We start from the raw sequence: 27,399 nt of genomic DNA on the forward strand, positions 1-27,399 counted from the left end.
AAAGAAAGGAAGATAGAATACTCTTCTAAATCTTCAGCCTTTCCCTTTCTGCATAATTGTAGTAATAATACGATCGTTACTACAGCAGTCTACAGAAGTGATGGCAAAGGCCAAATTAATTTAACTATGCTTATCTGATGTGCATCTCTAAAAAAATCTACTTAAATATGGAACTGAAAGAAGAAAACTTATGGGTTGTAATGTGCAGCCTAATAAATGTAAATTATTGAAATTAAATACATGTCATTTAACTCAAACTTTGTAGTGTAATGGTGACTTATCCTCTAGAGAATGACAAAGCAGTGGTGCAGTGCTTCTAGTACGAGACACATATTTCTTCCAAGATATACAACAGGTTAGTCACGACAGCCTGTCTGAAACAGGTCTAATTTAAACCCAGAAATATATACATTTTTAACATATAAAACATTCATAAACTAGGTCAAAAGCCTTGGGTAGTAAAACATTTAACATTAACAAGCACAAGTTCAGTAAGTCATTTCAAATCTGGACCAAAACCTTTGTAGGGATTTCAATGCTACAAAAGATTCCCTTTCATTAAAATGATTTGATGCTTACTTCATGCTTTGCAAATACTGTCAACCAACATTAGGTTTCGTTCTGACGTAGGACCAACTGTTAGTGCTCAAACCTCAGCCATTATAAGACAAGCTGCAATGCTTGTAATTGATCTTTGCATAACGAGGCACCAGGCTGCTTCAGTGGTATCGGTCCACGCAGCGGATCATGGTTTCATGGGAATGATGAATGATGAGGGATTGCAACAGAAGAAGGCAAAAATAGAGACAATGGTCCATGGTAATACATGAAATATAATAATTTCTATCGAATTTGCAACTATATGTCGTGAATATAACTAGGATTGATGCATTGCGCATTATCTACGCTATCTTAAGTAAATGCATATCGATATTACAGATTACAATAAAATGAAATCAAAAAGGAAAAGAAAAATCTGTTTGTCTTTGGTTATGGCAAAAATGCACCACGCTACCCTTTTGCCCTCCCCCGCCTTTTTTATGACTTTTTTCAGTATATGAAAGATAACTGGTGACGTTATAAATAACGATGTTTGCGAAGTTTCGTGGTTTGCAACCGCTTTATAACCCGCTTTGTGTCTTTACCCCCTGAAATGACAAGCCAGAATAACAAGAAGAGAAGCGTGTTGCAGAGATTTCCAAAGCCTCGCTCCCGTCGCCTCTGACTCTACTCCCCATCACTGATAAGGGCGGGGCGTCGGAGGAGAGGGACAGAGAAAGAATTCAGCTTGTGTGCTTTGGTAGTCTTTGCTCCGAAAACCGATGAGCAATGCGTCTGTCTCCCCATCTAGCTCGCCCGACCTGTCGCTCATGCTAAGCTCAAATCACCTCGATCGGACTTTTAAGTAGCAGATGGCTGGAGTGCAAGCTCTCTGATACCGGCATAGAGCCAAAGAACAGCCGTAGCACGTCGTGCTAACGTCCTGGGGGGTAGACTAGCGGACCATTGTGCACTTAAGGTCGGGTGAGAGACCGAGCGGAGCGCCAGCGGTCTGATGCTACAGAAAATTCGCCATTGTTCGGATGTGCAAGCCACCGAGTAGCGCTGTGAGCTCAAATAAAAGCACCACTGCCTTTCGATGCATCTCCAAAAGAGAAAAGCTACGATGACTTCAGCACTGCCTTACGTTTTTTACCTACTCCTTAGCATCCAGGTAGGTTATCATCTTTTTACTTGCAGCGTATTCCCCCAAGATATAACGGGGGAAGCCATATGCCCTGTCTAGTTTAGCATTGCCAAGCAGACGTTCTGTGAAATACTGCTTAAGCAATTCCCTTTGAACTAGTTTTATTTTGTGTACACAATTTCCTAAAGCGTACCGAGTACTTGCCTATGGGCCACTTTTACATCCGCAGCCTCTCAAGAATCGAGTTGAATTCATTTGCGTTTTAAATATGACGCGCTCTGGCACGCAGTTCCAGCCTGGTATTTCTCGAGGCAAAACTGGGTCATCCTGCTGAATCTATCTGGCGTAATGTCTGTGTATGCTTCTGCCACTACAAACTATAGAGCCGGGTACAAGTATTCCTGAGCAGTGTCACAAAGCCTTCTGTGTGAAAAATGGAATAGAGCCCAAATACTGTATTTGAAAATATTGTAGAATCAATTGCACGTAAGATCTTCGCTTTACAAAAAAAAAAAATAATAATAATGACGTCCTAATCAATACCTGGTTGCTGCAGAACATAAAAGGCCCAGAAAACATTTCATAGCAGATAAAGCTTAGGGTGAAAAAGTTTAGCACAGATCTTTTTCCCAATCGCTCACATCAATTAGATTTTTGTCATATGAAACAGAACCAGATGACAGTTACTAGTGAAAGCAAAATAGATTATTTTATATAATCTCTCAGTATGGTTTACTAATTTATGGAGATAGTTCTGGTTATTGTTTTACACCAGTGGTGGATGTGCATAGTTGCACATGATAATTTAAATGTTCTGTATGTTAGGTCTTCAGCACCCACGTCCCTGGGGTTAAATCAGCGTTTCAGTGTGGTAATTATTCCTTAGAAATACCACAACATATTATATTACTTCGGCTTTAAAGGCATCAGTAAATGAGAGCATTTTTGCTGAAAAAGAAGGTCACCAATCATAGGTGAATATGACAACGGTAAGCTCCCGTAACTGTGTAAACTATGCAACATTGTTTGAAAACATTTACTTTACTTTGGATTTACATTTTCTATTGAGAGCCTTACATATCCCCCTTTTTCAATAATTTGCTGGAGATATTGTGGGCCATCGGTTTATTTCAATATAGTTTGATATGAGTTTATTTTGATATAACCATATAATATATTCAGAAACATATATCTTTTTCTCTGATTTAGATGTCACATTGAATTTAAAGCTGTTTTTTTTTTTCTTTGTCACATTCAGCCCCTATATCACTAAGTAAAATTGTTCACAAATAGTGTTATAGGCACACCTAGTAACTGTCTCCAGTTATCCTTATAATTACATTATATAAACGTTACAATAGTGATTACTTCTCTTAAATATATTATAGGCTATCACTTTTTTAACCACATTTAAAGCTGTCTATCTCCCTGTTGGTGACATCATTGTTCACAATCACACCTGAGCCTGGTATCCATGGTGACAGTGCTCTGTGAATCACTCAGGCATGGATAATCGAGTGCTGGCCAGAATGGAGACTGATTTGGGGTCAGAGTCCCCAAACATGATTGTGTATTACTCCTGTATGGGTTGTAACAGTGGTGACTTTTGGCAATATGAAATGAATGTGTGTCTAGAGGCTGTAAAATTTCATTTGTCAGCAGCACACCCGTGGCAAGAGGTGGAATTCTTTTACAGTAATGACGATATAGTGCACATAGCAATTAGACTAACATATACATAGACATCAATGCAGTGCAGTTTAGCAAGGCTTTTAGTGCAGAAGAGTTGGCCTGCTAGAGTATAGTCCTAATGACAGTGTTTCTACTTCTTTGCCAGGGGTTTAAACCCTGATACTCCTTTGCCAGGGGTTTAAACACTGATATACCTGGTGCTATCTGATACTTAGCACATAGTACATAACAATTTGTAGCCTGTTTTTGTGATCTGCAGAACCTCTGGTTCGGCCCTCCAGGTTCCCTGTGCAGAGGGGCCAACCAGTCCGTGGCTGTCCCATTCACCTGCTCCTCACTGCCAGACTCAACACTGTGGTAAATTGACGTGACAAGTGCATGGAATTCCAATGTAATCAAGGAAAGGGCACCATATGAAATGATCCATTTTGGGCTACCTGTAGATTATCGTGCAAATATCTCATCCATGGCTTTCCCATATACAGTTTACTGTGGTTTGTGTGAAAGATCCATGAAGCTTGACAGTCTCATGTAAATTCTGATATGAGATCAGAGGAGGTATAGCAGCTGAAGTTCCTACACAGGCAGCCATGTTAAATTATTGTAGGTATCCTAATAGCCTGCCATTAAAGTGGATAGAATCTCAGTGCTTTCAAGGTAGTGGAGCAGGCTATAACACACCTGCATTAGACATTTAACATCCAATCATCATGATCATTCTCAAGGTTATGGTGTTGAAGTCTAGGGTGCATGTGCATGCGCATAATAACTTTGTTTGTGTTTGTGTGGGTGTGTTCATTTAGTTTCAACAAATCAACTTCTACAGTGTTAACCATTATAGAGTATATTTGAAAATACTGCAGTTCCCAGATGTACAGCATAGGTGTTAATTTAACAATGGTAATTTTGTTTTACAGTGTGTTCAATTAAATTTGACTGACTCATATCACTTCTGACTGATTCAAGGCCAATCAGTTCCAGAGCCAACTACAGTAATATTGCAAATAGAAGGTTGGTGTAGTTGAACTGGCAAGAATTCAAATCACTGCATCAGCTCAATGAATGAATCATCTTACACCTACTTATTTCCTTACTAATCTTCTGTCACTGGTTTTTAAATTACTTTATTAAATTCCTTAGATATAAAGATTTTTGAGAAAAGGAAAGGTGTAACTGGATGCTTTTTGGTGTTTTGCAATGCTTCTGCATTGATTGCTTTGTGTTGTGTCTTAAGGCTAAAATGTCTAAATGGACAGTGCTTCTCATGTCTGGAGAAGAGGTATGTTTGAGGTTGTGTTCTGATGACAGTATGAGCTCTGTATTCAGCACATGTGCATACTAACAGATACCTTTTTTGCCCAAATCCCTGATTAATCTAATTGGCTCCAGCATTTACCTGAGTGACTTGAATAACCATGGTTTGTCTCAGAATGTCCCTTGGTTGGGTGCAGTTGTACATGCTGTTCTGACTAGCAGCCTAAATGTTGTTTTATGGTTGCTATTTCAACAGGATTTGTTGGACTCTGGAGGTAATGTTGTAAATGTATGTGGTCTCATTTCAGAGATTCATCATTTTTATGGTGTATTTAAAAGCTGTAACACATGTCAGAGAATTGCTAATGCACCAATGGGAGGATTCCGGATGTGCTGTGAACCTGCCGGTTTTAACATCTTCAGTGCTGATAGAATAGATCACAATTCAAATGTGTAAATCTTCTTTTCATTTTTTTTTCATGCACATTCCTGTTTGGGACCTTTCAGGACTGACAACAACAACAGCAATCAACATTATACATACAGTACATTAGAAACATCACAGCACATAAGGAATGTATTACATGCTAGGTCAGGACCCTTTGGTGGGCAGCACATCCCAGAAGAAATATAAAAACTGAAAGCTTGTGAGTTCAAGCTGACATGTGGTTAGATTGTGACTTTATTCCCACATCCCAGGACATCCCAAAGTACTCCAGAACGAACAAGTTCTATGGTTACATTGCAGGCACCAGAAAAACGTGTCCAACCATAGATCACTGAAAATACATCGCCTTTCAGGGTGCTTGCCACATGATTCCTCTCATCTCATTAGTTTGCTGGTATATATAGGCCCATATGGGCCTCGTCCTGCATAAGACTGGGCTCACTCCTTATGCAGTAACTGGCAAACTCCTGTGATATTTGGCCAAGTTTAGTGCCTAAAGTGAAGGGGAAAAAATGGAAGTGGGTTTTATAGGGCTGAAAATATGATGCTGCTGGGACCACAGGATGTCTCACTGATTAATTCTTGGGAGAGGAGAGCCAAAGGGCTGATCTCTTCTCTCTCTCTTCAGATGTGTTACTGCAGACAAGCAAGGTCTCATTCCATCTCCTTCTCCTTTTCATCCGATTTCTTCTTTGTAATAAGGTTTGTACCCTGAATGGTGCTCTTATTCTAAGTCAGCATATGTGATTTACAGGGTGGTTTAATGCCATTTGGTACACAAATTATTGTGGATTTCCTCCTAAAATTGGGCAAAATAACACAGCTAAATTGTGAACAATTCCCTCGCATACAATAATTTTAAGTGTTACTATAACTCCCACAAAGTGACGCTGTCACCCACACAGATTCCGTAATAGTACGGTTCGTTACTTTGTAGTTTAGCTCATGACAGGTCATGTTTCTGCTAGGATATATGTACTTCTTCCCTTTAACTAGTCACAATGTTCAGCACCAGTGGGGGTGACAGAAGCAGCACAGTTGTGCATTTTGTGTAAGATAACTGTACATAACTGTAAGTGTACATAATTATCAAGTGCAAAAATACAGACTGACCCAGCATGTCCTGTTGGCCTTTATATTCCTCTGAACTGTGATCAGCAACAATTACTAGAAGTTTTTTCATTCACCTAATGAAAATCTTTTAAGGAGGTATATCTATAAGTTGCCTTGCATGTTGAAAGAGTTGGTAATCCATCACTGCCTTTGATTAATAGAACAGTTGTTAGGGAGATGTCTGTGATATGCCATATCATCTATATAAGGGCACATAGTGTCAAAGTCTTCCATAGTGTCTCAGGTACTCTGCCAGTGTCCACCTTCACAGCCTATCTCAAGGACATAGATTTGGGTTGAACATGAGGAGGTGAATTCTTTCTATAGGAGTTAATTTAAGCCTGCCCTTTCTAGTATATGGAAAGCGAGAATGAAAGTGTTCTTTAGTTTGACCTCTTTAGAATGGCAATTTATTATGCCTTCTTTGTTTCCTGTATGTGTTCACACCTAGAGAGAATCTTCATGCTCGTTTGTTCTGTTGTAAAATGCTGAAGTGTTGAGATTTGTGTAAACATTGGCCTTGTCGCTGATGAGCTCTTTCATCCATTAAAAGGAAGACCAGTCAGAAAGTCAGAAAGAGTAGTACAATTACAACCTGATTAGCAACTGTCTCATTAGACTACAGCACAGTACTTGTTTTTCAGACTAAAACAGCAAATCTGCTACAATAATGATCATACACACTTATTTAGAAAATATAATATTGCACCTTGTATACACTGAATGTATCTCAAATTGCTTTACTTGGAAGTAAATACAAAACTGCAAAATATATAATTTGGATCAAGGAAAAATGTGTTTTGATCTTAAACTGCTAATAGAGGCAGCTATGTGCCAAGCTTCACGTGGCAGGGAGTTTCATAGGTTTGGAGCCTAAAGCACAGAAGGCAGGCTCACCACCTCTTTTTGTGCTTTATTGTGGAGTGCAGCAGTCATACACAGGTGCTAAACCATGAAATGCTCCAAATGCAAGCAAAAGACACTCAAAATGTATCAATTTCTTGTGGAGAGCTTTTTCTCTTCCCTAGTTTAGGTTCAGGACAAGTGAAGAACACAGCACAAGCAGCTATTTGAAATGAAGTAAAAACTTTTTTTAACACTCTGTGTAACAAGGAGCAGTTCACTCTTGAGAGGGAAAAGCAATATTTAATTGTTTTTGTTAATCTTAAATACCCCAAATGTTTTCCCACTATGTCTGATTATCTCTCCTGATCATTTGTCCCCATTGGCTGCCAGGTGGTCAACTGGATGATGTAGCTACAGCAACTAGGATTTGTGTATCGGGTCAGACTGACCCCAGTAATGTCAGCGATTTCCTCCTTTGTCAGCATTAATGCATATTGCTCTTAGATATGTACAAAATATGTGGCTAGTGTTCCTGTTGATTTTTAATGAAAACGGTGCTATGGTAGTCTTTGCAAGAAAATCCGAATGCATAGCTCAACATCTTAGATGCTAAGACAAGGCACTTTGGCAATTTGACCAAGATGAAAGGCAGCTCTCTGGCTAACAGTTTTTTGTTTGATTTCAAGTTTAGGTTTGCCGTTGTTAACCCATACCTTAAAGTTGTTGTTTCCCATCAATCATATATTGCACAACCTTACCATTAGCTTTTATATTAATGTAATTTGAGTGTTTCATGAATGGACAGTTCCCATTATAAAACAGCATATTGTCACATGATGTATTGTAATAAGTAACTAATATGTCATCATATTGCCCATCCATAACTAACTGTCACGAAGGTTATGCTATGGATGATTCTGAATTATGGGAAACAAAACTTTAATAAGGTAATATGGACTGGCAATTAAGCAAATCTGACCATTAATTTCATGCAATTTCAGTTATATCCCAAAGTCTGTCAGGTGAGATATTCTACTGTTCAAATTGAGGTCCTGTAGATTTACACTAGAGCTGGCAGGCTAATGTACTGAACATGTAAAAAGGCTTACACAACCAATTAGTATCTTGAAAACTGATTAAATAATTCTCACACACTTGATTCTAACCATTTCAAGTTGGTAAGTAACTGCAAAAAGACTTGTTTATGCCATGTCTGACACTGTATACTGTTAAGTCGGGGGTCCATAGACTTCCTCAGTGTTTGCTCAGTGTTCATTTGCTCAGTATATGAAAAGTTCATCAAAGAACCATTTTACAAGGCCAACACTCCTCTGAACTGGCTGCTAATCTGGCTGCTAATCTAATCATGTATCGTACATGCAGGACACAAAGGCAAATGTCATGATAACTGAATCAAAGCGTTATCTTCCTGGTGGGGATCCGTCAATTTAATATATGACTTGCAGATCCTGCTTTTCATCTAATGATAGTAAATCAAAGTGAATGAACATCCTTATACTATTTACATCAGTTGGTCCTATCAGGTTGTGATAATAGCTAGTGTCTGGAGCAAGATTGGGAAGATGGGAACATATCTGGAGTGCCAGTCAAGCGGAGAAAGTTTTATGAAATTTAGTGAAAAAAACAGACAATACAAGGTTATGATTTTGTTTATGAGATGCACATTTTAAGAATACATTAGGCAACTTAGACATGAGTATATGCTATGGTCATCGAACCGTCCTTTAACAGTGGGCGAGAAATAAACAGAGACATTCAGCCCCAGTGAAGCATGAATGCCCTTCCAGGCCATTCCACAACCCCTCCTCGATTAGCACGCTCAGAAAACACATTTTTAATCAGGACTGCATCACTATGATTGGGCGTGGGGGGTGGGGGGCCATGAATATTTTAACCAGTTTTGTGGTTTGTGGTTAGTAATTGTATTTACACAGATTGGCACATTTTAATGCACTGTCATAAGAAACACCTCCACAGAAACACCTACATGTGTTTGTCAGGCTGCGTGAACACCTGTGATTTTGCCAGATCTCAGACCCAACATTCAGCAGGACTGTTGAGATCAGCCAGTGCGAAGTGAGCATTCGCTTGATTAGTGACACTGTCTCTCAAAACCCTTGACTGCAGTTTAGTGGGTGTACTGCTGTAATGCATTAATTGCTGCCTTGTGTGTTCAGCTGAATTCCAGCTCCTTGGCAAGTCAGAGCAATAAATGACCAGATACGTCCTTGGGCCGCCTCCCCAAGCATCGCAGAGAAAATGGAGTAAAATTTGGGTTGTGGCCTTGTCTTCTCCTCTGGGCCCTCTTACCAAGGGCACAGAATGCCCATTGAGTCTGTCTGTGGTGACGTGGGACATTATGCCTTCTGTGGCATGATGGGAGCTGGCGCACGAGTCCTGTGCTTGAGCACAGAGCCCCTAAAGAGAAGCAGTGCTAGTCAGACAGACTCACCCTTTTTTTGAGAGTGTGCGCATGCCTTGTCCTGCGTTGGTAGTGCTGCACATGAAGGATGTTAAATGGGCAAGCACAGAGTTCACAGTCTGACATCTTGGATAAACCAGTCTGGTACACTAGCTGAGAACTTCCTCATGACTTGTAAGTTAGCAGCAAAAAATAAAGAGATAACAAATAAAAATCCAAATTGTTGTACAAAAGAATTTGGAAGTGAGAGAACTACTTCCGATATTATTTCAGCTATTGACGCTAAGAGCCCTGGGTTCCAGCTGGAGCCCTTCTGAACTGATTGCCGGAAGCCTCTACTCCAACAGCCCTCAACGCAGCGTATTTGCAGAAGTGAGGCTCAGAAACATGTGCACGGGGAAGTCAGACAGCTCGCAACGGTTCTTTCATCCTCGGGAGAAAGCACTGCTTCTCTTAATATACCTGAGAACTGAGGGGAGCTTTGGAGGCACCAGAACCCTGCATAGCATGCTGTTCAGTGCTAAATTTGGAGCTTTGAAGACTGGGTTCTTAGGATGGTAACAAGTACCTGTTAGCTCATTAAAGCATTTGCTTATTTAGTTTTGTTTTTTTTTAATTAATATTATTTGTTTTAAAACATTTTTAGTTGCTTTATGTTACTTTTTAATTTTTGTAATTTTTGTAAACAGCATAAAAATATTTTGTTCATAGCTTTACATAGAATTTACAAAAATGCGGCACTGTTTTGCCACTGTGAAAATGATATGTATCATAAATTTTATTATGTGTCATGAGTCTTCAAGATATATTTTTTTGCTATAACATCCCCTGATCCTGATTCTTTTATAGATCCACATGGAGGCTTTTTTCGGTCAGAGGCTCAGACGAGCTCAGCAAAAGTAACTCATCATCAATGCTGAGTCAGCCTTCTGCCAATCAGATACTTCCCCCTCATGGGTGGCTGATTTGATTGGATTCTCCTGCTGTCAGGCGTAGGAGGAAGAACTCCTGGAGCCTAGGCAGAACACTTTATTGGCCAGTCCTTCCAGCTCTGCTGGGAGGCTGATTGAAACTTCTAGAAGAGTGATGAGTGTGCAAAAAGAGAGAAAGCCATTGTAGTGCCCTTCCATTTAGTCGGGATGTTGGCCAGTGAGCGATCTTTGTTTTTCTTCCTGGGTGTTTTGGGGGGCAGGGGTGAGGGAGGGAGCCTGGCTGTATGTTCCTGGTGTCCAACTGTCAGCACAGTGCACATTCCTCAGTGTTTACTTTTAATTAAATACCGGAGGGGCTGCAGAGTGCTGCTGCCTGAAACCTCCCCCCTTCTCGCAGATAACACACACACTGACTGCGTAGCCTGGCAAATGGAGGTCAGGGAGCATTTAGCCGTAATTGCGACATGAAAGGTTGTGTCACTTCAGATGATGGACTGTGATGCTCGGTGATGGTTTTTGAGTAAGGAACAAACAGCATGCAGATTAATCGAAGTGTGACTGTCGGCATCAGTTCAGATTTTCTGTTCATTTTGGATAATCAATTTTTTTTTTTTTAACTTATTTTGGCATGTGCTGCTTTGCTCTTGTAGGCTGTTTTTTGGCCCCTGTCTGTGGCACAGGTTATGTTGCCAGTACATTAGTACTGTAAGAAGTTTCTTCTGAATAAATGCTTATCGCGTCTCTCTTTCATATCCCTTCCACACTGTCATACATAGCATAATACGAATTTTTGCAAAAGAATATTTTCTGACTGCTCCTAATTCTTATTGAATTTTGGCTTTCAGTCAGTAAAAAAAAAAAGAAGTAGGTATACACATGCCAAAGAGCAGTCAAAATTTTAAAAATGCCTTGGTTCATCCCATTGTTGTAGTTCCACTCCTTACAATAGGACATTGAACGAGACAGAAGCAATTGAAAAAAAGCTAGGATGGGTAGAAAAGTCTATAAAGTCTGAAAGGGAAGTTCACTGAGTCAGACTACAGATAAAAAAGACACAGTTGAAGAGAAGTTTCAGAATTTTAATATTACAACAATAAAAATGGCTGGCAAAGCATAAATGCATTTCTAAAAGAGGTGTGCAAAATATACAAGTGTCTGTTTGTTATATCTCACACAAATCAGTTATTAGGTCCTGGAAAAATTTAGGACAAAAAACAAATGCACAGTTAAAGATTGGTCCACATCAACTCAGATTAAGGCTAAAATCACTAGTGTGTTTTCATTTTTTGGCCATTAACCCAAAAAGATAATCCAAACAAAGCTTTAAATGGTCCACTCTCATAAATTTGTAAGCATGACCAAATTGCTTTGCTCAGCAGTATTTTGGAATTTCACCACTTCTTTCATACATACTTTTTTACCCCATAAGGCTTCTGGGGACCATCATGGACATTTTGCTGGAAACTTTGCTCATTTGTGCCATCAGGGAAAAACACATCATTCCAAGTGTGCTGTCTCATTAGGGAGTCTCAGTCTTAAACTAATGGAGTCTTGTCAAATTTTTCAGCTGAGCTGAAGTTGCCTGAAGTCTCCCAGCGGGGTCTAACTGAGATTAAGGCAGTTCTCTATTGTGCCCCGGCCAGTGCTCTCCGTTTCACTGACTTGAAGCTGAGGGAGGAAGAATACTCTCAAGTTTGCATGATAATATTGGCAGCTATCTTTCTTTGGGTGAATGACCCTGCATTTATTCCCAAAACTGGGGTCACGCCCAGCATCCTTTCAACCACAGACATGTGACTATGGGTGTGTGTGTGTGTGCGTTTGTCTGTCTGTCTGTATGTATGTCTGTCTGCCTGTCTATCTGTTGTGTGTCCCAGTAGACACTAGTGTTCTCTGCTTGAACTATATTGGCCTTGGTCTTAGAGGTTAAACACTGCATTATTTTACCATAAGAATAAAGAAATTACCTCAATTATATACTACAGCATGGATGTCACTGGCTTGGAGGATGTTTATGGTGTCATATTTAGTCATGGTTTTCAGTGTCACTAAAAGTTGAACTGAATATTTGGGTTTTATGTGACATGAAAAAGGTAATGTTGTGAAGTTGAAACTGCTTTGCAAAAACCTTTGTTTGGGCAACATGAATGTTGAAGTGGCTTAATGTGCATTCCACTGGAGATGGTGGATGGTTGGCTATTGAGATTATTTGGATGTAATCTTTAATTAATTAGTTAATTAATATTACTATTATTGTTGTTGTTATTATTATTATATTATTATGTAATTCATACACAGATACCTCAAATTCAAGATTAAAATGCAGGGTTGTACAGGAAAGTAAAGAAAGTAAAGTTACAATAAAACATGGCCAACCAATTTCCGTGAGTCCAACAAGTGTGTAAAGTGTTACAGATGTGGTTTACAAATAAGGTGATTTGTTTTCAATGTGGAAAAACCTTAGGCTTTAGGATTAATTCTCTGTGTAGAGAGAGATATTGATTGATTTATTTATTGAATAATTGATTAATTGATTGATTTGGCCTAAATTTTCATGGGATTGCCGATGTTTAATGTTAATGTCTCAAAAGCATGAATAAGATTATTTTTTAGCTGAAAATGATCTGAAATTATTTTATTTGTGACAACAAAATGGTATGCATTTCTTGAATAAAAAGGGGGGCTTTCAGATGTGTGACATCACTATTTGTCAAGACCTGCTTTTTAAAAATAGCATGGTATTTATGATGAATGACTGCAAATGTACAGTGTGTGCCTGAATATGGTGTAGCATGAGCATTGTCTTTAGCTAAGGCCATGAAGCTCTTTACCCTTCTCTCACCATATCCACACCCACAGCCTTAGGTGCAGAAGGTCTTCCTCAACTTCCTTATATGTTTTTGTATTGGTAATAAAGGAAGTACTTGTCTTCGTCCTACACTTCCTCAGTTCTCTAGGGATGCCTGGTTACACCATTTGTGGAATTGAGCAGAGTGAATACAATTGGCTACACTCAGCAGGAGAATGGTTGCCCAGTGAAAGTAAATCCCACATCACAGCAACTCGTTTGGGTTTATTTCTGACAGGAAGATGACCACATAATTTGTTAATGCACTTTATTAAAGAACATTAGTTATACATCTAGATGTTTTTAAAGAAGTACCAAGTTTATTTTTGATATGGGCCCTGTCTGTGGGAAGGCCATTTTCCGAATTGAAAGGAGCCGAAAGATCAATGGCGTGAAGATAGCAGTATCTTGAGGTCAGTAGCTAGGGAGAGACTAGGCCAAAAATTGAGGAAGAAGAGGACATGAAATACAAGCACACTGGGTTGAAAAAAGCCTGAGGTGGGCAATATATAAACAACAGCGTTTGTTGTGCGTTGGCTGATCTTCACGAATGACATGGCCTTCTGCTAAAACTTTAATTTGATTAGCAAGAACACAATATCTGACTTGTTTTCAAAAAAATGTTTCCCATTCTCCCAGAAAGGAAGCCTGATTCCAGCTCTGTGATACAGCACAAACATTCGTTTATGTCACACAGAAAGATCACATATGGAAGATCAGGCAGTGAAAGAAAGTCTAAAACTCACTTTCATAGCTGCACGGACCAGTGCCGAGCAGTGTCTCCATGGAAGCTGTGAATGACCTTCTAAAGTAGCTCTCTTGCATCATAGAATGGGGAAGCAAACTCAAGATGTTCCAATGCTCCTCCAGCTTCCATTTCAAATGTTCTCTTTTTAAATCTTCCTGGCTCGTTAGCAAGCAGAAAGCAGTGGACCTCAACCGAATGACGGAAACATCTGAAAGACACGCGCACAGGTTGAGCCAAGGATGTCATTCCTTCCTGCTTTGTGTCAAATGAAATGAACAGAAGCTGTGGGCTGCTCATGCCATGCAGCGCTTGCATGAGCTTTCCGGAAAATGTGCCACATGAGAAATTCAGAATGAGGGCATGTGAGTGTCTAGTGCACTCACTGCTGTAAAGAGGACTTTTTTATTCCTGAACTTCACCATATTTGTAGCACCTTAGAAATATTCTGTATGCATTTAGGCCAATTACCAATGGATCCTACCAAAGAATCTTACTAACTAAAGAAACACAAGCAAATTAATGGACTGAGGATTGTTGAAGTGAGCTGCATCAGTAGATGCTTCCTGTATAATTAAATGCCTGAGCTTGCTTTTCCTTCCATGTTTTATCACTTGATTCCATTCTCAATGTTATGTATGCTGTACATAATAAGTAGTTCGTAATCATTTTCAGATGTGCTGTTCTTTGTATCTACTCAATATTTGTTTAATGTTTGTTTGTTGTTTATTTTACTGTTTAAAATATAATTCAATAACTTATTAAATCCATTTATTTTAAAAATAACTAAATTAAAAATACCCCTCATTATTTCAGCTAAGTCAATAGCCTTAAGTCAGTCTGTTTATGATGTGGGAGGTCTTAGTCTATTCAGTGTACGCCAAGTCTAAAATTTCATGAGATTCATTGAATCACTTAAAACTTGCATATCTGTGAGAGGGCATTTTTACTGATGCCATGTATAAGTTCAGTGTATTAAACTAACAAGAGATACTGGGGTCAGTTTTTAGTCTGGCTCTTCCATTTTTTAAAAGGTCATTGAAACTGACATTTCTTCAAAATTTGTTTTCAGTCATATTATACTGTGAAAGCACAGTTGTTTTTGTGAATGAAGGACAGACATAGACTGACTGACAGGCCCCTGAGTCCATAAATGAAAAACTGGTCTCTATTTCTTACTCCCGCCCTCATGGATTTACATATTCATAAGCTCCTTGTCTCATAAAAATTCAAGAGGAAAATATGTTAATTATTGGGTTTTAACTGGCATATTCTTTTCATGGTAAAAATTGTTGGGGGGGCAACAGCCAAAGAAACGAGGTAGATGTAGAATCTAATTCTATTCAACTCCAGTTGTCCCCAGAGTCTTTGAATATTCATTCGTTCTTCATGGTTCTTCACTTGTCACCTTTATGATTTAAATATGCAAAGTTATGTGCATTCAGTCGGAGTGAACGGAAGATTACCGATTATCTTAGGTTGCTTCCATTCGCCGTGATTAGTCTTACCTCAGCCTTGACATTTCATCCTGTTAGAGACTGCACTTTGTTCTGCATGGCAAGAAACTTGCACTTACAATCCTCACTCTATTCATAACTCCTAGCCATCACATTACAAAGCCCACTGGAATATTGCACCATGTGAAATGTTTTAACAATGCTATGATATTTTCCACCAGATTCACTGATCAGATTCACCTACCATCCTTTTTGACCTTTAGTTTAACAGAGAATCTTGGTTGGGTCTCAATTACTGAAAAACCATACAGAATTATCAACATTCTGGTTCTCAGAATAGGCTCTATGCATTTGGATTCTTATTTAGCTATTTTGAAACTCAGATGAAAAGGGCATGTTAACATTACATGATGGTTCTGGTGGTCTTCAGCACCCTCTGGAGAGTCCTGTGCAGCACAGTTCCCAAACCAGACTTCAGACAGCTATCTCAGAAATTAAAAACATTGCTGTGACTTTTTTGCCAGGTGAGATATATTGTGTGACCAAGTGAGATCCTTGCTGATGTGAATGTGGAACTTGAAGGCATTCACCCTCTCCCCCTCCACCTCATCTATGTGTACTACGTGGTATGTGCTACTCCCTTCTCCTCCTTGGATCAACAATCATTTCCTTAATGACTGATTGTTGTCCATGCCACCAGAACTGCCTCCAGATCTCCCTTCTGTACACCTCCAGTGATCAGTCCAATGACTGTAGGACTATCAGCAAATTTGATGATGCCAGTGTTAGTCTGGAAGGCAACACAGTCAAATGTACAGAGAGTATAGAACCGGCACTCAACACACAGCACTGGATGGTTCCTGTGTGTATGGTTCATGTGCTGATTGTATGATTGCCAATTCTTAAAGATTGAGGTCTTCCTGTTCGAAAGTTTTGGCGCAGTTGTGGAGGGTAGTTAGCAGTCCAAGGGTGTAGAACTTCTTGGTCAGTTTAGATGGTATGACAATGTTGAATGCCGAACTATAGTTGCTGAACAGCATTCTCTCATAACTGTCCTTGGTCTCCACGTGCAAGATGGCTGTGTGGATGGTTTACAGCATCTTCGGGGGACCTGTTCTGATAGTAGGCAACCTGGAGAGCATCTGAGGTCTCTGGAATGTTCCTCTGGATGTGGGTTATGACTAGGTTTTTGAAACACTTTATCACAATTGGAGTCATTTGAGACAGGTGACTGGGTTATTCTTAGGAAAGGGGATGATGGTGGTTGTCTTGAAGCAGGTGGCTTGTGTAAGGGGCATGTTGAATATGTCTGCAAAGACAGTCAGCTCCAGTGAGCAAGTCCTGAGTGCCTGGGGCTGTTGTCTGGGCTAGCCACTTTACAAGGATTTATTCTCATCAGGATACTGGTCACTTTGGCCGACGAAACTGAATGATGTGCTCTGTGTGCTTCCCATTGCCACAACACTCCTTTGTGACTCCATGTGAGGGTTTCAAAGCGGGCACAGAAGTCATTCAGATCATCTGGCAGTGTGGAATGGCTGTTTGCGCGCCCCCCACTTTAACCTGATTGTCTGTGATCTGTCTCAGTCCTTGCCACATGTCAGCAGTGTTGTAGTAGCCGTCCAGCTTCAGTCTACATTGTGTCTTGGCTTCCTTGCTTGCTCTACATAGGTCATACATGATATTTTGTAGTCATCAGTGTTGTCACAAACAACAGTGGAGCAGACAGGCAGTGTGGACCACACCTCACAGTTAATTCTTGGTTTTGGTTGAGATATGCATTTCATAAGTACTAATTTAACGGTTACTACCACTGCATATTCCTCTAGATCAACATGGCATGGCAGCAACTTTAAACACTTCCCAGATAGTGCTGTCAAAGAAGGTCTGTAGCACTTGATTGGTGTGCTCAGTCTACACTTTAACACATTTACTCCCTGGAGTGGCTTGCTTGAGGGCTTGTCTGCATGCTGGGTAGAGAAACGGGGAGATGTGGTCAGATTGTCCTAAGTGGGGGAGTAGCCTTGTAAGCACCCTTCATGTTGCTGCACAAATGATCGAGAGTGTTTTCCTCTCTAATTGGAAAATGTACATGCTGGTGGTATTTCAGAAGGACAGTCCATAAATTGCATAAATAGCAACAACAAATACAACATCTGGATGTGTGGCTTTGCTGAAAGAAATGCTCTTGGAGTCAGAAGGTAACCAGTGAGTAAAAGCATAGCAGTGCATTGTGTTGATAAATAGTACGGCCTGCACTTTAGTAGTAATAGTTGTGTGTTCAGTGGTAATGTTTAATAACCACTTTCACATCTATACATCATCTGATACAAACACAAACACTGCTGTCTTTGTTCTTCCACAGCGCTGCTGTCCACTCACTGTGGTATATGGTGTATATTTGTAGCCGCACTGCTGAGTCAGATATGCTGTCCAAAGCTAGGTCTACTTGAAAATAAAAACACAACAGTCCTGGTCCCGAGGTTGTCCAGCTTGTTAGCAACAGAGTGAATATTCGCTATCAGTAGGCTAGGTAAGGATGGCTAACTAGCTCTAGCCTTTAGCCTCTCCCACCTCCACCTCGGTTACGCTTTCCCTCAGCAGTGGTGTTCAGTCAATGCTGGTGCTGGTGGGCCTTGCTGGTTATGTATGGTCACAAAAGATAAAAATAATTGCACAGTTGACTTTGTCATTATGGACGATTAAGTGTAGATTGATGAGTAAAATGGCATTTATATTCATTCAAAATCAAATCCACAACACAGTAAGACATACTGTGTCTTACTGTATGTTTTACTTGGTGTGCACCAAGTAAAGGGATCTGAATACATTCTAAATCTACAGTATGTTTTAGAGTTAACCTGTGCTGAATCAAATCTAAGAATTAAATTCTTATCTCTTTTGATATACATACATAAGTTTAAAAAGCCTTTTGCTCAATATAATAATGTGATTTTCAGGCAAAATTTCCATTTCAAATTACCATAAGACCTTCAATGGATGATCATTCATAAGTGGCCTATTATACCTGCAGTCTCCAGCTAGGCATAATACAATGTCTACAATGTAGAATTGCTAAGTATCTTCCTTAAGAGGTTCATACCAGGAAACACTCCTTGCTGTTTTCTAAAGTGCATAGCAACACTGTCTATTTATTAATTCTTTAATGGTCATGGGAGATTAGATATAGTAATGCACACGTTTAGCATTTCTATAAGATTAGATAAATACATTAATGCACATGTGTAGCCTTAATGTGAGATTATACAAACACAGTAATGCATACATATTCACCATTAACAAGGGTCAAACATATTGTTTACATGTTGCATCCGTTCTCAATGATCTCTTTGCCAGACAATGTAGAAAGCTCCAGGCCTTGCGGTCTTACAAAGCACATGAGTTTTGAACATGTTTGGCTCTAATGGACTCGCTCTTCTTTGGGGTTTTCGGGTCATCTTGTAACTTACTGATACTTAACTCTAATGATATGAGTCCTTAGTGTAGACAAGAGTATGCTGATGTGTGTTTGTGTGTGTGTGTGTGTGTGTGTGTGTGTGTGTGTGTGTGTGTGTGTGTGTGTGAGTGTGTGTGTGTGTGTGTGCATTTTTCCACACCTCACCCACACATTCCCCTGTGAAGCTTTGCAGCAGTAATAATATGATCATGCATTCTGTGTAATGACAACTGTCCACCTACACTATGAACCAATATCATGATTGTAAATAAACAGCATGGCATATAATCTGGAGGCCAACCACACTTACAGAAACTGTACTTGTTCTTCCAAAACGACTATAACTTGGACAGTATAGTTTAACCTGAAGAGACAGACAAAGACAGAGATGGCACACACAGCCACGTGTTCCAGTTGTCTTAAGATTTTATTTACTTAATTTTCCGTGAATTACAGTGCTCAAAGAGCAGGTCACTTGATGTTGTCAGGCTCATATGAAAGGTTACTGTGGAAGGCGATTCTCAGGGTGGTCATGGCGACATTATTGCTTTGTGCTTTGTTTGTAGCCATGGGAGTGTTCCATATGTTCATGCACACACACTCATGTTACAGTCACATGCATCCTGTACCTCGTTCTCATATGTAAACTATGTCTACCTCTAACCCTAGCCCAAACTTTGACCCTAGTAGCCCAAATTAAAACAACTGACATTTTAATTAAAAATAATAATAACAGCTGGTACAAAGCACACTCATGTGGGCCCAGCAACATTCTCTACGCTCCCTACGTTCCTTGAAGGAGGGCGGTGTTAGCCTAGTGAGTAGGACTTGAGCTATTAATCAGAAGTTTGTTGGTTTAAATGCTGCCATGCAAGCACTGTTTGGCCCTTATGTAAGGCCCTTAACCCTTTTGGCTCTAGGAGTGCTGTATAACAGATGACCCTCTGCTCCGACTCCAGCTTCCAAAGAAGCTGGGATATGTTGAAAGAAATGTTTCATTATACTGTATATATCTATATATGACAGACAAAGCTGTTCCATTTGGCCTGTTCTTATTATGCCTGCATTCTGTTATCAGTAAAAGTGAGCACACATGTTCAAGCACACAGATAACAAAAGTGAAGATGTCCTTCAATTCCTGTAATATGTGACAAGAGGCTACCTAATCTAAGAAAAGGTTCCTCTCAGTTCCCTGTGTGTGTGTGTGTCTCTTCACAAATGTATTTTTATTAACAGATGGGAGATGAGTAGCAAAGGACATCTTGCCTTCTTCTTCTCCTTCTCCGTGTGCTAAAATGCTACATTAGGAGGACATACTCTGTCCACTTAAATAGCACTACACACATACAAAATAAAGACTGTCAAATAAAGACTGCTCAACCCTTGGTGCTCCTCGTCTGTCATTTCTACAAGGTGGTTTATTGGGCAAGTAAGTTTTAAATAGTTAACTTGTTTAAAAAAAACAGCTTCTTGAATTTCTCTGCATTAATGGACGAAAATATGGTGGATCAAGGTATAATATGTGTAATATGCTACTGGCAGTCAGGTCAACGTGATATGTAATCTTTGTACTGCAGTGGAACTTATAAGGTTTGTTTTTTTATTCTTGCAGAGTAGACGGGGACGGGGCTCCATATTCCAGCCTGGCAGAGAAGATGGGGGTGGGACACTATATCCCAGCCTGGTAGAGCAGATTGGGGCAGGGCTCTGTATCCCAGCATGGCAGAGCAGAAGGTTGTGGGTCTCCGTATCCCAGCCTGGCAGATTAGACGGGTGTGGGGCTCTATATCCCCAGCCTGGTAGAGCAGATGGGCAGGGCTCCATATCCCAGCCTGGCAGAGCAGACAGTGCTCCTTGTCTAGACTGGAGGACCTTAAATTAACGATCGGCTTATGTGCTGTGTTGTGCCAGTTAGATCCTTTAGAAGTAGTGAGCCAGATCACAGCCCATCAACTTGACTTATCAATTCCATCACAGTGGTTGAGAGAGAGAGAGAGAGAGAAAGAGAGAGAGAGAGAGAGAGAGAGAGAGAGAGAGAGAGAGAGAGAGAGCAAGGAGAGAGCAAGGCAAAGAGAGGGAGGGTCTGATATACTTCTGCTTCTCCTTTTAAACAGGCTTATTTTTTAAATCAGTAATTGTGTAACACCTTTGCTCAGCTGGGATTTATATCTGTTGTTTCACTTAATTTGGTCATGATTTTCAATTAGCTAATTTTTCATTTGAATTCCTTCAGTTCCTGTCTTGCAGTTTCTTAAGCAGTTTCTTTTTTAGATGCTGTAATTATATATGCACTTCATAGAAATGTAATAGAAATATGGCAGATGTGCAGTTAGAGACTGTAGCGTATCTGTTGCCAAGAAGACGTTGCATTAGCTTTCTTACAACTCTTCATCAGCGGTCGTCCTCCACAGGCTAGACATTTTCACTTGGTGGATCTCTGCCAGCCGAGCAGTGCCACTGATGTGTTTAAAATTTCCAGTATTGTGTTCTGGATGAACTGATACCAAGGCAACACCTGGTACCATGCCACTACACTACCCATTCAATGTCACTGCTGTGTTGATAATAGTCCACCACCCAAGAAATATAGTATGCAATTGCACACCTTTAAAACATACCTATAAGCGATATTATGTATAGTTAAACAAGTATTTAAAGGCATACAAATTTGGTGTTTCTAATAGAGTCAGTGGTGTGTGTAAATAGAATTTTGAGATAATTTTGAAATAATACGTTTTATCGAGTTATATTAGGCCGCAATTACTGCAACTGCTGGTTTGAACTGGTAACGGAAACTATTTTTCTGCATCACATGTTTGGCCTAACTGGTTTCCTACCAACTTTTCTCACCTTCCCTTTGGCACAGTGCTTTCAAAAGGACAAAGTGTCCCTTTAACGGCGGCCTCGCACAGATGGTCTGCGACTTCATTTTGGTACCTCCCACCAGGGCCTGCAAGCTGGAACCTCCCCACTGTTCCAGTTAATGAAAGAGCGGTATATCTCGCCTTGCTCCTGGTAGCACCGACCTTCCTGCAGGAACCCTCCTTATCTGTGGACAGAGTAACGCTCTCTGCTTCAGCAGCAGCGGTGCCAGCGTCGGACCTGCGGGGCACGGTACCGAGCCTTATTGGGAAAGAATGAGACGATCGCCGATAGTCATCAGAGGGCCGATAAGAGGGAGCAGTACCTGGCCACAGTAGTACAGGCTTATCACGTTCAGGTCCGCGAGGCAGGAGAAGAAGAGGTGGGTGGATTTGAAGAAGACGTGACCAGCTATCGTGGCTGAATCGGAATTGTGGGTATTTAGTGGAGGGTGACCTTTTCTGTTTAGGGGAAATGGAATCCAGTTTCAGTGGGATGGTGGTGAAATCCAACAAAGAATGCAATATTGCACACTCATATATAAGCTGGAAGTGCAGGTCCCTTCCTATAACAGTGTTAGAGGAAGGGAGGTAGTCAGACTACAGCAGATGAGGATCACACCGCATGCTGTGATATGATACAGTCCCAGAATGATTCACCTTCATTTAATCTATTTATAGCAAAAATATAATCTGATTTACAAGCATGGGTTTTAGACAACAGCTGGCTTCTAAATGCTTAAGAATGCTTAATACCCAGGAGAATGGGTTCCCCTTTTCAAGTCTTTTTCTAAAACCTGTTGAGATTTCTTCTTTGCACCAATGGCAGACAGTTTTTCCTGGCCACTCTTGCTCATCCACTGAGAGGAGAGAAGCTGGACCCAGTGGGGCTAAAGATAGACCCAGATTTGTGTTTGTGTAGTGTCTGTTGTAAGAAATGCAATACAAATAAAACCAATCTGAACTAAATGGAATGTGGAGTTGCATTCACCATAATTCCTTTGACTGTGTTAGTAGGTGCACTTGATCCAATCATTGAGTGTCTTCAAATGATCAATTAGGCTCACTAGAGTTATCTGCTTACATAATTAAGTATCTCAACTCTAGTATTAAGTTGATCGATGTGGTACGTAGATTTGGTGTTTACACAAAAGATGCCGTGATCAATATGTCTAATATAATTGTCTTTATATACATGCTTAATTGTATATATATTATAGGTAGTAATTAAAAGCAAAGGTTTATAGATAATAAAGAAACCTTTGTCTATTAATTTTGATTGTAATTTATCAGTTTCGGCTGTGGCAACCCTTATAATTATGTTTTACATGTGCCACAGTTCTCTATATGTATTTGTAGCCACGTGTAGCATTTATTTGGAACATGCCTAATATCATTGTCAAAGGTCCTTTACATAGAGGTTCAATGATATTTAAATCTGGTGACTGTGGAGGCCATGGAAGTTGCTTAACTTCATCCTGGTTAAACTATTCTTCAGTTTGTTTTGTGTGTGTGAGGGCAGAGCCATCTTGGGGTATTGTAACATAATGACTGAACATATGCACCACAGAGTGCAGGTGTTTCTGTAAAATGGCCTCATACTCTTTGGCCATTATTTGACTCTACAGAGTAATCATCTGGACTAACAAGCCCCACAAGAACAAAAAAAAAAAAACAACATTATGGCAGCCAACCTAATTAATTCCCAAACATAAACTCATCTAGATGTAGGCAAAAAGGTGATAAAGGACTCATCAAGTCTTATTACTTTTTTAAGTGGCTCAGAGATCCAGAGTTTTGGCTCTTTACAGAACATTATGTGCTTTTGTGGGCTTCCCTTGGATACAGGACATCTGGGAAGGGCAGTCTTATGAATTCCATCTTCATTGGATGAAATGATTTTTGTTGAGACTGGGTCTCAGAGGTTCTACACTGTCAACCTGTCTCGGTGGACATAGACTTGAAACCACTGTTACTCTTTACCAAAGCCAATCCATGTTTGCTGCATGTTATTCAGGATTTTTGAGAGTTTTCCTCTTGATGCCTTCAGTTTGTTTGGTTTTTATGATCAATACAACTACATTTTACATAGCTACTGTTTGGGCTCTTTTAAAAGGTTGTTCCCCTATTGTTTTGTAAACTCAAAAATCAACAGTATATGCTGATTGTGTAACGCTGTTCGGTAAGGAGGCGGATGCAACTGTGGAGAAGAGCGAGATTTATTAGGGGCAAAACCAAAGTCATGGTCATTAGGGTAGTCCAGGGTCAGTTTACCAACAGACGAGGATACATGACAAAACCACAGGCTAGGGTACACGAACAACTAAACACAAACAAAGGCTAGAACGAAACACAGAGGATTGAGTAAACGAAGGCGAGAAGTAACATACAGGTTAGGAAAAATAAACACGACTTACATACATTCAGTGAACAGGAGACATACAGGCAACCAGACAGGGTTTAAATGTATGAACTAATTAACACAAAAGCAGACACAGGCGAAAGTAATAACAGGCGTGGGTACATGAACAACTAAACACAAACAAAGGCTAGAACGAAACACAGAGGATTGAGTAAACGAAGGCGAGAAGTAACATACAGGTTAGGAAAAATAAACACGACTTACATACATTCAGTGAACAGGAGACATACAGGCAACCAGACAGGGTTTAAATGTATGAACTAATTAACACAAAAGCAGACACAGGCGAAAGTAATAACAGGCGTGGAAAAACAAACGAGGGGCAAAGAAAATGAAACCTAGGAACAGAACAACCAGGAAGCAAAGGAAAACGAACACGACGGGGAAACCACGGAAACGGACGCCGGGAGGGTAGCCAATCATGAGATTGTGAAATCTCTTTTAGATTATAATTACCACTTAGCCAATGAACACATCACCTGTTCAACCATGTATCTTTTATTTAATCACTTCAAAATTCAGATCCTTTGCCATGTGGTGTATCTTTGTATTTACAGTGAAGTACATAATTTTTATTGCTGTTGTTGTTATTGTTTTTCTGCAGAGAATTCCATAAAATACATATGAATTTTCACTTTATCTTAATATCACACAGTGTAGATTTTTCCTCCATGTGAGATGGTAGATTGGAAGGCAGAGCAGAAAACATTCTACTTCCAGATTGTCATGTTATGCACCTTTAAATGGGGCTTCTTATTTAAGACCATAGTCTTTAAGATTACCATCATCTCCATCCTTTGGGAGATAAAACAAAGCTAAAAAATCAAAATTAAGTTGTTAGGGGTAGACTTGTACATGAACGTTAATGTATTGTGATTGGGTCATATAAAGCATTCCCAATGATTCAAACCCATCCATATCCTTTATGTTAGACATAGTAAAGCATCTTTTTTTTTTTAAGTGGACCTGAAAAGTGGACCATACAATGCCATTTTAAGGGAGAAAATCATCAGTTTGAAGAGAACTTTGTACTGCATTAGAGTGGCGAACACTATGTAAGAAATGTGTTTACTCATCGATAATTATGTGTCTCGTCAAGATCTGGTGAGTTAAGCCTGCAGGCTGTCTGATTATAAGAAGAGCAGCCAATAAACATTACTATGTCAGAGTTCATTTATGTGTGAGTGCTTTTCATATTTCATAAATTTTGGCCGAAATCAAAGATGTGGAAGTAACATTTAGAAACATTTAGAAAAGACACCAAATCACCCAGAACACTAACTTAGCTTGGTAACCATTACCTAGTTTACTAATGTTTAATATCCTGAGGTAAATATTGACTATAGCAAGCTGTTTAGCCACCATCAATTAGATATTAATTTTACGTGTAAAATATAGGGTTGATGTTACATACACAGAGTTTATTCTAGCCTCATTGGCAAACAAAGGAACTGCCTAATTGCCCAGCTGTCGAGAGACAAAAAAACATGACAAGAAAAAATCTCCTCTGTGATGACATTGTAGAGCATTTCAACGGGATTTGATCAACTGCAGTTCCCTTGACCCACATCGTGTGATTAGTGTGTAAGGAATACAAGGACACTGCATAAGGACCACGTGGAATGAAATGCAGCTCATGTCTTTCAGGCGAATGTGTTATCATCTCCCCTTCACACTTAGAATACGTTTGATTGGTTCCAGTATGGAGTTGCCAGGGGCAGCAGCTCAAATTGCTGGGCTGGTTACTATCCATTGAGAGGAAGCAGGCATGTAGTGTAACACTAAAGTCTGCTCCCTAGAAAAGCAAACAAAACAAAACCAAGGTCCCTCATCTCAGGGACGTGCTTCCCTAGTGGAATCACACAGATTTCACTATATCCAGAGAAAAAGAGGAAGGTTTTTCTCTTTGTTTTCAACACCCCAGAGCCTACCTGTGAGCCTGTGAATAAAAATGGCATTTGAACTGAAGGACGACATGGCTCATAGCTGCAAATTGACTCCCAGAGGATCTTAGGCTAAGCTCAGGAAGCTTGTACTCGACTTTGAGGACCCTTCTCATCCCCTTCTTCCTCCCAGCATCTTGCTAAGAGCATGTGATGGAGTTCCCTTTGTTGTCATTGATCTGGCTGTCTGGACTGGAAGTGTCCCTAAGGGATGTTATCAGACACAGGCAGAATGCTGGGAGTAGACGACTCTCTCTTTATGTTCTACTGGCGGCGAATTTTAAACATCGCTTTGACTCTACGTGGGGAGACAATTTAATCAATATATGAGTATGAGGGTGGAATGGATAAAGAACCACTGTGGTAAAGAGAGAATATTGTGGGTTTGTTTTGCAAGTTGTTCAGAGGAGTCAGTCTTTCTAGTTTAGGCTTGAAACCATGTAAGTAATGCATACATATAAGAAGTCTGAACATAAAAAAGGTACAAGCTTGAACTTGAAAGGAAGCAGAAAAGAGTCCAGTTGAGGTCAGTTGTAATGAGGTCAGAAAAAATCCAATCAAAATAAAATGATCTAATCATGAACATAAATAATATATCTTAACATTCATTGTCATTATTAAAATAGGACTCCTAGTACAATAAACAATTGCCATATAATTTTGAGTACAAGCAGGTCAAAGAGATTCTTTATAATCTAAGCTGCTAGACTCTTTCACAATAAATCATTTTTATCTTAGTTTATGTGTGGCTTTTTATCGATCATTTTAATGGTCTAAGCTGAAGTTTAAACATTGACTATGTTGTAATTTTAGTATCACTGTGATCTGAAAAAAAAGGGAAACCATTTTCTAACATGTAGTTGTACCAATGTATTGTGAGCTGGTCACTGACCCTGGAGTTGAATAACCTGAACAAATACCTGTTGTTCTCATCAAACAGTAAATATGGGATTTCTATTACATTTGGTATTGGTTGAGGAAAAATAAGGGAGTTTGTATTGGGGCCATAGTTTACCCGTTGCAGAAAAACCATCTGTCCAAAAAACAGTAGCTGTGTTCATTCTATGGCTTTCTTAGTAGACTTGAGGACACAATGTGGAACAGTTGAACCAGCCACAGAATTGCTTCTGTATTTATTACTCAGTGAAGATGGCTTAAATGATTTGAATCACCTTTATTGAGTTCATTTGGGTTTTAGAAGCAATAAACCACCATCTTTAAGGGATTGTGCAAAGGGGTAAAATCTGATGC

General features: G+C 39.8%; 1 protein-coding gene across 3 annotated transcripts in view; it reads left to right on the forward strand.

Annotated features, from left to right (window-relative positions):
* The first annotated feature begins 1,216 nt into the window (after positions 1–1,216).
* Positions 1,217–27,399, forward strand: part of ptpro (protein tyrosine phosphatase receptor type O) — a 53,240-nt gene continuing 27,057 nt past the window's right edge. For all 3 annotated transcript variants that reach the window (XM_035523652.1, XM_035523653.1, XM_035523654.1), the window contains exon 1: positions 1,217–1,714. In XM_035523652.1, the coding sequence (XP_035379545.1) occupies positions 1,640–1,714 (75 nt within the window). In that variant the 5' untranslated portion in view covers positions 1,217–1,639. The remainder of the gene's footprint in view (positions 1,715–27,399) is intronic.

This window comes from Electrophorus electricus, chromosome 2 (assembly GCF_013358815.1).
Source record: "Electrophorus electricus isolate fEleEle1 chromosome 2, fEleEle1.pri, whole genome shotgun sequence".
Lineage (NCBI taxonomy): Eukaryota > Metazoa > Chordata > Actinopteri > Gymnotiformes > Gymnotidae > Electrophorus > Electrophorus electricus.